The sequence below is a fragment of the Sebastes fasciatus genome, chromosome 3, assembly GCF_043250625.1.
Source record: "Sebastes fasciatus isolate fSebFas1 chromosome 3, fSebFas1.pri, whole genome shotgun sequence".
In the NCBI taxonomy this organism is placed as follows: domain Eukaryota; kingdom Metazoa; phylum Chordata; class Actinopteri; order Perciformes; family Sebastidae; genus Sebastes; species Sebastes fasciatus.
In genome coordinates, this window is record NC_133797.1 from 19,623,852 (window position 1) to 19,637,988 (window position 14,137).

The 14,137-nt window shown below is 41.7% G+C and overlaps 1 protein-coding gene across 23 annotated transcripts in view; it reads right to left on the reverse strand.

Moving 5' to 3' along the window:
• Window positions 1-14,137, reverse strand: part of lrba (LPS-responsive vesicle trafficking, beach and anchor containing) — a 241,565-nt gene that overhangs the window by 63,935 nt on the left and 163,493 nt on the right. For all 23 annotated transcript variants that reach the window (XM_074629449.1, XM_074629440.1, XM_074629454.1 and 20 more), the window contains 3 exons: window positions 3,695-3,812; window positions 3,390-3,492; window positions 235-350 (listed from right to left, as the gene is read on the reverse strand). In XM_074629449.1, the coding sequence (XP_074485550.1) occupies window positions 235-350; window positions 3,390-3,492; window positions 3,695-3,812 (337 nt within the window). The remainder of the gene's footprint in view (window positions 1-234; window positions 351-3,389; window positions 3,493-3,694; window positions 3,813-14,137) is intronic.

Genomic DNA, 14,137 nt, shown 5'->3' on the forward strand with positions numbered 1-14,137 from the left:
TTTAAATAACTTACTTTTTAATCTTTGTCTAAGTGAAGTCACGAGTCACTGGTGTTAAAGTCCAAGTCGAGTTGCAAGGCTTATTTCATTTTGTCAAGTCGAGTCTAAAGTCATACAATTTGTGACTCGAGTCTACACCTCTGCTAACAACACAAGCTCAAAATGATGTCTGTGTACATTTCCTCTATTGGAACGTTTGTGCTACAATCTGCAGGTGTTGGGTGGCGTCCTCACCAGAGACGGTGTTGAGAAAGATGAGGTAATCAAAGTTGGATATCTCGCGGCGTTGCCAGCGTTGGGTCATGTTGGCTGCCTTGAACAGCTGCTTTGGTGTGGCCAGAGAGATACGTCTACAAAGGGAAAAAGAGAGAAAAACGGATATCAAAAAAACACTTGTGGCCACTCAAGTGATTCTTGCCCCGGTAAGTAACACATAGAGTGAAGTAGTACAGAGACAAAGTCAGTCACCACATCACAAGAACAGCAATTAGCAGACTGAAGAGAAAAAAAAAAAGCCTCAGGCTTATTAGACTTTTGCAATACGAATGTCATTATATGAAAAATCTTTTGAACTTACAGTCTTGCTAATTAAGAAGACAAATATGCAATAAATTGGTTTGAATACACATATTTGCGTGCATGTGCGCACACACACACACACACACACACAGAGCCCAGGGCATGATGTATGCTGTAGGACAAAAACAAATGACCCCCGATCCAATTAAAACAAAGGAAAATGATGGAATTAATCACTGTCATGGTGTGAGATTATAGTCATTAGGCCTCTCAAAGGTGAAAATACCACTCTCTAAATACGAGTGTACTACAAGACACACTTTTCTTTATATTCTGTGTTGTCACCAAGCAATAACGTGCATTAACATACTTTCTCTATTTTCTTTTTATCTCCTGTAGATCAGATCACAATTAGATGTAGTGGAGAAAAGACATTAAATAATTTGTGCTGAGCTGGCTGTATTAGCTGGTGTGTGTGTGTGTGTGTGTGTGTGTGTGTGTGTGTGTGTGTGTGTGTGTGTGTGTGTGTGTGTGTGTGTGTGTGTGTGTGTGTGCACTGAACTGCCCTGTGCAGCTGTCCTCAGGTCAAAGAGGCAAGGTATAACCTGGCCTGCAAACCAGCTTGATTAATGAGCCCTACACAAACACACACAAGTTCTCTCACCCTAACTCTGTGAGTGTGTGTGTGTTAAACACACATGCTTTCCTACATGCACTTCCTTACTCACACTGATTAGTACATAGACTTCAGTGTTCACTGTTACAACTGCTACATGGAGCAGTTTTTGTTTTCCAATATTGAGAAAACATTTCCCATAGATCCTAAATCTTGCCGTTACCTCCCCGAATATTCACGTTTCCCACCAGACAATAACTGTCATAGCCCAGATTGATAACAACAAACACTTCACAATATACAGTATGAAACTATGTGGAAAGATTTATATTTGACTGTGTCTTTGGTTTGTATTGTTCAGTGTTGCCCATTTTTTGCTTAAACTGTATTTGCACTCTCAAAAAAAGATCTTTAAAGTTCGAAATCTAACTTACAGAAACCTGCAGCTACTACAGTATGTGTACTTTTATGCAGACTTTTACCCAAAACACAGTGAATATTTACTCTTCAATGAGGTTTCTTATGATTTTTCCTTCTTCAAATCAAGGGCCTAATAGAGTGTGGTAGGGCTGAGCAATAATTCAATATGGTAATTTATTTCCTTTCAATGGAATATCATGATGAAATCATATGTCAAGATATCATGATACACAATTACGTCTTCTAAATTGATAATAACGAGCACATACTAACTCAAAATATTATAATTTTGCACTAAAGCTCTTAATTCATGAGAAAATACGTCTTGTACTTATTTTTTATTTGTCAAGTATTTAATTCAAACAGGAATATATAAAACGTGGTTATTTCATATAGACCATTTATTTATTTAATTAGCAGAAAACTTGCTATATCATGATATATATCGTTATCAAGATATGAAATGACCCATAGTGGGATAGAAGATTTTGGCCACATCGCCCAGCCCTAGGCATATGCTGTAAATATTGTAAATTCCTTTGAGACAAATTTGTGATTTTGGGTTATATAAATAAAACTGACTTGACAATTACAGTTTTACCAGCATTTAATGTATCAAACAAAAAACTTAAGCTGGTTGCATCACGTAATTATAATATGACATAAAAGGTACCATACAGTAAGACGTCCTGGGCACTACTTCATTTCTCTTGATTTCAACAGGACCGTATACTGGGAACACACGTGCAAGCGGCTGGGTTGGGCTCGGCTTCAGCACTTCCCGGACACAGAGCAGACATGATGTGAGTGAGGTCGAGGGAGGGGTGTGTGTGTGTGTGTGTGTGTGTGTGTGTGTGTGTGTGCGTGTGTGCGTGTGCGTGTGCGTGTGCGTGTGCGTGTGTGTGTGTGTGTGCCCTACAGGCTTACAAGCAACTATTTGCTTCACACTGATGGAAATAAATAAATGAACTGGACTGTGTTTGTGTGAAGCCAATTACGTTTGGAGGGTGTGGAGAGAGAGTGGGAGGGACGGACAAATCAGTGACCAAACCCCTGTGTGCATGTGACAGCAAGAAAGGGAGGGAGAAAATTCAGTTTGGAGGTCTATGGTGTTTAAGTAACAACACTGAATGTTTTCTAATCCCATTTCACTCCCTTTAACCACCATTGTCTTTAATATTCTGATCTGTTCAGATGTGGTGCTGTATGAATGCCACAAAAAACAGTTAGGCCACGATCAGACAGAGTGCGTTTTAGCAGCCTGGGGCGGCTTTTTGTAATTGTTTTCAATGAGATTGAAGCGTTTTGCACGCTGCTTTTGCGTCGCTGAGCACATCACGTTTTTACGCTCTGTGCACTTCGCGTTTTTATAAGAGCACCCTGAACGCCTCGAGTTAAAAAAATTCAACTCAGAGCGGAAAAGCGCACGACATCGTTAATGTTTTTTGTCATTGTGGTCACTTATGCTGGATACCCGGAGCTTTATGACTTTACCAACCGTAGTTCTATGACCTCAACAGAAGGAGGTAAATTAGTGCGGTACTTAGGATTTTGGGTAAGATGTTTTCATTATGTTTTCATTATCAGCATTATTTAAACTGGACTATTAACTTTTTGGGTCGTGTACAGTTCATGGTTTGTAACAAGGTAACGTTAGCACTCATTTAGTGGTTGCCTAGCAACATATGAAATAAAAATACGCAGCATACTGCAAAAAACGCTTTGTCTGACCGGGCAACAAAAAGGCAGTGCTGTGCACCTCGCGTTTTCCACCTGCAAAACACACGTTGTCTGATCTTTACTGTGTATTTCTGTGTTTAGCTGAGCGTCTCACCTGGTCTGTGGGAGGCCAAAGTTCGTGCCCACCCCGACACGAGGAAGACTGTGCACCACCTTCTTGACAGTGGCTGCATCTGGGAAGTTGAACATGACTGCCGCTGTAGAAAAGCACAGAGAAACATCTATTTATTATATCAAGGATTATATTCATCTTCCTTATATGGCATAAAATCACCACTTCAACTCTTGATAAGAGTACCTCCAGTACCATTACACCAAGAAATGTGTATGATTATCCATCAGGGTGGCAATAAAAAGGTGAAATGGTAACATAAAGGTAATTATAAGGAGCTGTCTTACTTCTGTTGGCCATGAAGATTTCCAGAGCAGTATTCTGCAGCAGGTAGCGTCTGGAAAAGATGGCGCGGATCTCTGTGAACAGCCATTTTCCATGAAGACCTTCTGTGTAGGCTAGAATCTGAGAGGCAGGACAGGAAAAGGGAAAGGAAGGGGTCAATGAAAATGGAATAAGGAATGGATATTTTAAAAAGAAAGAGACCAGAGAAGGACAGAAGAGATCAGAGGAAGGGAAGGGAAGGGAAGGAAAGGAAGGGAAGGGAAGAGGAGCAGACAGCAGGCTAGGTTAGTTCATTTTTCACACAGTGATGGCACGACGGCCTGAACAGCACGATTAATGTCTTATATTGATCAGCCTCAATGAAAAAGCGATCCCTTCAGCAAGAGAATGGGCGCTATTCAGCTGGAAGGAGTGAAGGAAATGTTTAGTTCACTAAAAGATAATCCATATTACAGCACACAGGTGAAAAGAAAATGACAATATATGTATATAAGAAACAAATATATATAGTTTTGATATATTGTAAGGGTTTGATGTGACAAGGATGAGGTTAAGAACCTGTTTATGCTATTTTCTGTATTTCCATGGAGGTAATTGACACAGGGGTGAAACTATATTATGTTAGCTTGCTCCAGATTTTAAAATGCTTCGATGAGCTGAGCTTAATCTGTCCCCGTGGAGATTGGCGGTAGCTGTCTGTCAGAGTGACTTGTCCTGATGGCCGCCCGCCACAGCGCTTGACAGACCCAGATGCTTGGCCCTGCCCCTGCGATTCACACTCCTACTAATCCAGCATTTAGATTTGCTACTAACCTACTTAGCACTGCTTTGTATAGGCTCTTGTTTCACCCTCTGCTTTTAGTTTCAAAGGCGTCTGTTGACAGCGGGCGTACAGGGACGTGGTAGAAAGGTAAAAGGGACACTTTACGTTGTCACAGCGTGGTTCAGAGGCTGTGTTATTAATCACAAATATTCAAATGTGAGCTAGCAAGCTAGGACTAGTGTTAAGTTAAAGGAGCTCATTAAAGGCAGGGGACAGCAGAGGGGACCAGCTGAGGCCTTTGGCAGCCAGCTGAGGACGGCCTCTCCCTCGCCGTCTCTATGAGGAATAAGATCTGCCTGCATCACAGACTCACTTCAAAGTCTCTGGAGTTCAATTAAATGTGGATTAGTGGCTTGGAGAAGCTGGCTGGGGTTGCGTCCCTCCACCATCCTCCATCCTCCTATCTTCCTTAACAGGGACTCAAGATGACTATACCAGTCACCGTCAGCCTGTAGCCAACCCCGTCACAGAGACCGTGCAGCACGCATAAGAGTAAACAGCACAAATATTCTTCATCATCAAGGGAAAAAGTCTTTCATAAGGCAAAGTACTTTGCAAAACGTTAAAAAAAAATCCTGTAGCAAAGATTTTAATTTCAGATATAAAAAAAAAATACTTTTCTTTTCATCCACTTGCATTGAATTTCCACTGTAAGTAAAAAAAAAAAAAGCACAAAGCAAGTGACTCATGTCTGTACAGCAAATACGGAGCAAATATGAAATTCTCCTACGAATGTCCAGCAACACGTGACGCATGTGTCAATTTCCGCTCGTTACATGCATGCAGTCTTTTCAAAATAAACTTCAGTCTTCACAGGAAATAACTTGGTTAGGATTAGGCAACAAAACTACTTAGTTAGGTTTAGGACAAGATAGTGATTTGGGTTAAAATAACTCCAGAAGTGGCGTAACTTAAGTACGGAAGTTACGTGACAAATAAATCACTTTTGAGTTCTGGTTTCACACAGGACACAAACACCGGTCTCCTGGGCAAAAGTCTGGTGTTTATCGCTCTTTATACTTCCTGGTTCATGGTTACGAGGATAAATACGCATTGATTTAATGATATATATATGTATATATATATACACGAATTGCAGTGCATTACTTTTTGTAGGTATAGCTACGAACGGCGCATGAAAACAGCCCGAATAGTCTGTATAAACAGACTGTTAGGGACATAACTAATCACAGCTTTTCATTTCCCTCTTACAGTCTTGTTGCAGGTTTAGATGATTGAATTTTGATGACAAACAGGCCAAGACACCTGATTTGTTTTCTCTACTGACAGACATGATCAGATTACCATGTCAAGAACCTCACAGAAATTGCAACATGTTAACTTACATTTTTTTTTCAGCTTCTATTTGATAAAAAATGAAATTCCTGTTTTCAGGTGTATGATGAGTGAATGCTTGGTGAGTAACCTTTCACCTCCAAAAAGGAGTGGTTGACTCATTTCATCCCCAGGAGTACAACAATCATAGACCTGGCGATGGATGTCACAAAGATGCTGAGGTGATGAAGTTGCAGTCTCTGATTCCACAGATAGAAATGACAGTAGCGGAGGCAGCCAGATATCATATTTGTCCCTGGACCGATGAATCTCCCGGAACGCTGTAAATAGCACTCTATGCTCCCGAGATCATTGTCCCTATCGGCAGCGCCCTTTCCCTTGCAGATGAAAAAGCTGAGTAGGTGACAAGGAGCGTGACAAACTATCCTTGCTGTAATGCTCTCGCCGTTCTGACCACGTCTGGACAAATTACAACGGCGTGGAGGATATTGTCCGAGCTGGAGTTATGGCTGCACCAGCTTCCTCTGTGACAGATAGTAATGGTGAGAAGTGCATCAGTCAGGCTCAAAGAGATGAGACTGCTACAGAAGCAGAAGAGGAAACCAGACTGTGCTAGGTTTTGTATCACATTTACATTTTACTATCTGAACAAAAAAAGATCTGTTCAGTTAAAAAACGATGAAAATAAAATGATTGAGGTTCAGAAGAGGACAGCAGATTCCATAAAAAGGATCAGGAGCTTATATGTCAACACAATCGGTTGAGAATAAAGCACAGTTTTATTGATGTTTCATCCCAAGTGGAACATTATCCATGGATTCAGGTCTGGTGTGTCCCCGAGATCAATTTCAAAGCGTCACGCGAGAGGACACAGCCAAACAGAAAACAAAGGAACTAGTCTTGATTGCGATGCTTTCTCTCTCCCGTCTCTCCCTCCCCTCCTCTTTCAACCTGTTTGTGCGCCGGGCTGCTGCTCATTTCTGAAACACTGTCATTTGTCTTTGTCAGACGCCCAAAAGACTGCGGAATGAAGAGGGACACATGAAGAGGGGCTGGGTGACTGTGGCTGCGGTGTGTAACCACACACACACAGAAACTGTCACTGCTGAATCTCGCAGAACGTCCTCGCCAGTGAACCCTCTCCATCACCCTTTTTCCTTCGCAAACTCAGTCTCCCCTTACCAGCCTCTTCAGAAACACGGGTAAAGTCAAGTGGAGGAACATGGTGACACTACAGATGAAATTTAATTGAAACGGCACTGAATTAGTGTTGAGTTGGAGGAGCAACAGACCAACTATCAGCAGCGTGGTTCAAGATAGATGAGGCTCTCAACTACCTTCGCTGTCGCCAGGCTGAGCGTGTGTGTGTGTTTTTGGGCTGATAAGACACTTGTGTTGAAGCGGACAGAAGCCACAGCCGCAATACAAATAAAGTAAATCCTTATTTGTCATAAAATAGGATTTAATTTTAACACCAATAGTGTTGTTTTTGTAAAAGAAATGCTTAAAATTGCACATAAATAGATGCATATTTGCTCGTTCGGTTTAATGGGCTGTGCATCCTTGAAGGAAAATGAGGTGATTGAAGTTCAATTTGTTGCCTGTTATTAAGTATTTCCGCATGGCTGCCTCAGTTAAAGGATAATGGATGAGGGATTTATTATTACCTTTTGGTCAAATGAAGTGGTGTGGGAGATAAGGTGATGAAATTAATGAGCGGGAGGAAGAGAGGTGATCCATCAACATCAAAAAAGGAGACGAGGGACAAGTGGTATTGGGAGAACTTGATAGGATTCATAAAAAAAAACCACAAAAAAAAACCTGTGGACTTATCAGCATGTAGAGTTGCTTTTCATTTCCCAAAAGCTGTCTACGTCAACACCCCTCGACACTCCACACTTACCCACACGTCACAAAATGACTTTTACATGCAAACAATGGACTGAGGTTGCAGATTCAACATGAATTAAATGAGACCCCCTTTTTCTTATTCAAAGTCACAAATACAAAGTAAACCACTGCATACAGTTACATCAGGAGCTATGCGGTTTGTGACTTCTCCTCACTTGACTGACCACAGGATCAAGCCATCTACAATAACTAGAGTTTCAGCGGACCGAGACGCCGGTGGCGCTTTTACTGCAGCGGCAAATGAGAAAGAAAATCACAGACAAACACAAGCTGACATTTAAGGGCTTGTTGACACTCTCACCTGGTGCATCCACAAACATACTACAGATTACAACTCTTATAATCCTACTCTACCCATATTCTTGTTCGCCTCCTCCCCCTCTCGCCTCAACCCCCCACCATCCTCTGTTCCACACTGGTAAACGAGGCCTTGTCACTCCCCATCAGTAAATGAGTTCATCGGACTAACGAGCAAGCAAAGGGCCCCGACACACTAACAAGGGTCTGTTGGCTGCCGGTGCCTCTGGACCAATCAGGACCCTCATCACCGTTGACACAAAGCCTCCAAGAGCCCTCTGGAGCCAATTAAGACAGATTTTGCTTTTGAGATTGAGTGATAGCCAGAAACAAAGATAGGAGGAGGGAGTAGGAAGGACTGAGAGTACTGTAATGGAACAGAAATATGCATCAACATATTTTCATTGTAAAGATTTCTTGAAAGAGGTATGCGTTTCAATCAAATTACAGGTAGAAGGTGTATGCTTGGTGAGTAGTTGTTGCTCGGGGTAAAACAGACAAGTCATACAAGAGGAAAACAAAGCTCCCTCACCGTAACAACCTGGAATCATGTGACTTTAAGACAGTGCAGCCACATGACTCTACTTTCACACTCCAGCAGTTATCCTGTAGCCTTTGTGCCTCAGTGAGAGTATGATTTAACCAACTGGCCTTGACACCATCTCTGTCTGGTCATGTGCTCCGTGACTGTTGAACTATGGGAGTAGTGTAGCTGAGCAAGCAGTGAAATAAAGTGATATAGTGACTGTAGAAAAGTCAGGTTACCAAACCCAAAACAACTTCTTTGAAAAATTAGATAGAGTTAGAGAAGATTGATACCACTCTCATATCTATTCCTGGGGTTTACAGGTAACCTTGTGGTGACGACAAAAATCCAGGAAGAAACTGCGCCCGGCCAAGAAATAGTCCTGCACACAACCCCCCAGTAAAACCCAAAGACTGTATATAAGAAGTGGACGTCACCCATTGGTTTGTGTACTGCCGTTTTGAAGCCTTGAGTTTGGCATTTTGGCCGTCGCCATCTTGGTTGTTTGCAACCAGAATTGACACAAGAGGGTGGAGCTAAGTACAACTGAACACTGAGTAAGACTTTTTTAGGTGACCCAAATGTTACAGTCCCAATTTTCTAATAGACTTCTATACAATCAGACTTCTTTTTGAAACCAGAGGAGTCACCTCCTGCTGGCTATTAGAAAGAATGCAAGTTTAAGGCACTTCCTCATTGGCTTCACTTTTCAGGTTTTTGTATGGATTAAAAATATATAGCATGTTAATTAGTGAGTTTTAGAGGTATTGTTAAGCATATTTTGTTACCTTTGAACAGAGCCAGGCTAGCAGTTTCCCCCTGTTTCCAGTCTTTATGCTAAGCTAAGCTAACTGGCTGTACCTTCATATTAAACAGACTGATCAGCTTCAATATAAGTAGTTAAGACCATTTGTGTCCACCAATGACTGATAGGCACAATTGTTCTACCATCATGTAACTAATTCAAGATGTAATCTCTGGTCACATGTAAAGGCCTATTTGCATCGAGGGAAGTAAAACAAACTACAAGGTAAAAAAATAAATAAACACAACTAAGAAGCTGCGCTGGAGTGTGAGAGAATTAAAGCAAAAATAAACAAGCCCAGCTTGCAGCAAGTGTAGGTTATGAAGCCTAAAGGCTCAAAGCATTCAGTCCCAAACGTCACCCAGTAAGAGTTTGAAGAAAGTCCCCTTTGAAAGGATCTGTGGGGCCACTTAGTCTGAATTTAGCCTAATAAGGATTAAACCCTTTTTTGGCCCTTTTCACTGTTTGCTAACAGGTTAGCCTTTTCTCCTTTCCTTTCCTTGGCTGCTTAGCCTTTTTGAAGTGGGAACAAAAAGAGGTCTTGTGTGGATTTAGGGAAATGCTGCAGTGGTCTCGGGGTTAATTGGTGGAGAAGTGAAGACTTCAGTGCATTAACTCATTAAATATTCAGCCTTTGGGCATAAGCTATGAGTACGAAAGCCTCAAAAGGGCCTTAACACAAAATAAGATACTAAAGCGGCAATACTAAACACTAATGGTGTCAGCAGTAGGGATATACATAAACATGGAATTCATAAATGAAATTAACAAGTCATAAACTCAGTAAATAAGACAATATGAGCCTTTTCAACACCAAAGTGCTATGTATTTTGGCAAGATAGCATTCACCGATGCCGAAGTATAAAATGGCTCTGCTTGTTTTTTTATATTCAAAATCAGTGCTTCCTTTTTTTTTTTTTTTACCCCATCAAAGCTTAGACTGGAGCCACAAAGGGCAGAGTTAGTGGCTCAAAGGTGATGGGGAACAAAGGATGGATAAGGCCGCATAAGTGAAGGGAAGAGGGGTGTGAAATGCAGCAGACATACACAAATTGAGAAGATCCTCTCTGCTGTCTTTGCATTATCTCGATGCACGTTTAAAACCTTTATCGTAAAGATTCTACATGAAAAAACACTTAATTTTGAACTTTGCAATAAAGAAATGTCATAGTGCACATAGAACTAGAGCTAAATTAATACATATTTAATTTTAATTGGACAACGATACCACAGCAACAAAATCAGCACCATAAAAACCAAGCTCAGCTTTGTACTAGGATATACTGCATATAAAATGCACTCCTAGACACCAGCAGCTACATACAGTATAAGACCTTAATAGTATTGCTGCACCTGTTGCGATCACACTGAAAGGGGCTTAAATACGTTCCTTGATTTGTCATGCTCATCAGCAAACACTTGCACATCAGGAAAAGGACTAAAAGAATGTACATGCTTTTCACAGATATTCAGAAAATCAAGGAGACAGGCGAGAGCCACCGCTGAACGCAGGAGGTGTTTCAGACTCAATGCTATTGGTCCTCCACTCCCCTATAAGCCGACATGGCAAACATCAGACAGGTTAAAATCGCTGACCGGCTCCTATCGCATTCTCCCCGCTTTCCTTCAATCTCTCATTTTGCCGTTTAGTGATGGATAGGCTTTTTTCGGGGTTAGTGCGAGGCTTCGCTGAAGTAAATTCTTTTCTAATCCGGCTATTGTCACCAGCTTAAGTGGGTGTGGGGTGAAAAGTACACCCCTCTTGGGGAATTCGGGGTTGGTTGTCCGAAGCAAAAGAAGAGGGAGAGAATGGGACTTATATAAACGGAACGGCTGTGGAGACTTTTGAGAATTTGAAGGTGACTCAATTGGAGCTACAGGTTTATCAGTGACAAGTATTTTGAGTTACAGCTGTAATACAGTGAATTAAATTAGTGAGTATCTCCAATACTCTGGAGGCAGATAAATTATGAAGTAATTAAAATACGAATAAAATCAGGCTGTTTTCATACACCGTGCATAGCTATACCTACGAAAAGTAATGCACTGTAATTCATATACCCCACAAAATCAATTTGTATGTAATCCACATAATTGTGACGCAGGAAGTATGAAGAGCGACCAACGCCGTGTAGGGAGGAGGCTGGGTCAGAAAACACCGGTTACCTTTGTTGCCTAAACATAACAAAGTTGTTTCCTGTGAAGACAGAAGTTTATTTTGAAAAAAACTGTATGCATAGCGGAAATTGACATGTGCGTCACAGGTTGCTGGACATTTGTTGGAAAACAGAGCTGAGAGCTGAGGAGAACTGCAGAGTTGGTGATAATTATCAATTGTCTAACCAGACTCGCCGGATGGTTTGTTACACAGAACCATCTGAGAAGCCATCATTGGAAACTGTTTTGAAAAGGGCAGGCACTTTCAAAGAATACTTGGCAGGTGATTGGATGAACCATCTGTCAATCAACCTCTTGCCGAAGAGCGAAAACATTGCTTTGTTGTACTTTGCTCTTCTGTCAACGAAGAAATACCCTCCAGTTCTGATATAACTGATGCTATTGCAGCATCTACGCTAACCTCTTCAGGAGCTGCCATTGTTGTTTAGAACCAACAGTCGCCACTACGTGTTGTCTCACACTACGGTCTCACACACCTTAGCCACGCCCGTAGCTACCAGTACCTACCAGTAGCTCCTCACAGGACGCTGATTGGTCTGTGATCTGGCTTGCCTGACACAAACGCATTACTTGTAGCCTGACAAGATGGAGTTTTCCGTGATCTTGTGACATCACAAGAATCCAGCTGCCGTGCAAGGTAAACAATTGCCGCCTTTCACATTACATACAGTACATATGTACATCTTTAAAGAGTAATAATTATTGATAGAGTTTCGGTCATTTTATTGAACTTGTCCTCAGCATTTGATTTTACTACAGTATATTGAATGTGGAACAAATTTGAAGTCAATCATCTTTTGCTATTGAGACGGTAGGTTAAAAAGATGATGGTGGAGTGGAGTAGAGAAGTAACTACAAGAAAAACGTATTCATCCTTTGATTTGACTTTATGGTATTAAAGATAATCTGTGTATTAGAATTGCCTTTTCATTTATTCCACAGTCTTCCTTCTACAGAGCAGAAGTAAAGCTCTGTTGTGCTGATGTCTGCTAGAAAGGAGTCTTGGATGAGTAAGTAATCTGCAGAATGTCCCTATGGATGTGCCATTTCAACCAGACTGGATGGGTCATTAACCATAATGGCAATGGAGGCACCAGAATCCAGCAATGTTACATTCTGCTCTCCGGCACATGAGATGTCTTTACACATCAATGCTATCGGCTTACCTTGTGAAAACAAATACATCTGGTTAGAATTACTCTTGATTTCTTTTAGGAATTAGCAGCTAAAATGAATATTATGTCCTAGCCCTGTCATTTTGCCTTTGTATTTATGAGGCATTCTACGATTAGAAATATAGATAAAAGGAAGCCCAACAACGCACATATTTACTCAAATTCTTCGACATATGGATCTAGTTTTATCATCTGAAATGCAGCACAGACCTTTCTGACAAAACAAGACCACATTTACAATTCCAATTTCTAATATGCCGAGCTGGACATCGATCTTTGAATTTGAGCCGGGTGTCTCTCTGACCTCAGCTGAATAACAGAGGCTTGTGTGAACAGCAGGTACACAGGTGCTGATTGTAATATCAGTAGCCTACCAGGCAGACTGGCATCCATAAACAGGCCTATCCATCAGGCTGGTGTGTTGCCTTTGACGCGCGTGTCAGAGGCAGACGATGGGAATAAATGATGGAGAGAGGGGATCAATCAAAGGAAGGGAGGGAGGGAGGCACCTGCCCCCTGACTGGCCCAGTCAAGCCCAGAGATGGAGCATGATGGAGGGGCTAGGCTCAGGTGCAAAGAGGGGGTGGCAGCTCTTTGTCTGGAGGTGCTTGGTTAAGTGTGAGCCAGGTCTCGGCCACAGTGGTCTGTGGTTGTGTTAAGGTCCAAAGTCAGGTCACAAACAGAGGGATGGAGAGAGGCCGAGCATGTTTATTAGTGAAAAGAGATGGGGTAGTTGTTTGTGTGTGTGAGGGAAGAGCAATTGGAAGGGAGACATTAGTCATCATTAGGTGGCGAGATGACACAGTGTCTAATGGTTCTTTATGTGATTGCAAATGTGGCAATCGTCTTTTCACGACCTGTCCTACCTGGTTACCACTCGCTGCACAGATTCATTGGCCTGCTTTGCACAAGAGTCACGGTTTACGCTTCTCATTCCCAGGGCGTCAAATATCGAGGCTTTGTCAAATTAACTACTGTATAACGTAAACAGATCCACGGTAACGCAACAAGAAAGTCCACCGGGAGTGTGGCGACATAGTTTAAAGAGCGTAAAAAGACACACACCGGGCAGGCGGGAAGGGAGGCGTATTGAATACATTCCAAATTTTGAGCTGATGATGGCGCTACACAAAAAGTTAAGGGATCACCAAAGTTATTACAATTCATCCTGCAGAGAACATGATTGTCTGTACTACATTTCATGATGCATCCAATAGTTGTATGAGATGTTTCACTTAAAACCCCAAAACGTCAACCTCATGGTGGCTCTAGGGGAAAGTCATGGTATCACTAACGTTAATTAGGATTCGTCGTCTGGAAACCATGAATGTCTGTACAACATTTTGTGCCAATTCATGTGGTAAATGTGGATTTATTTTACTGTTTAAGTGAAAACTTTGACCTGGTGGCCCTAAAGGGATATTCAGGGGATCA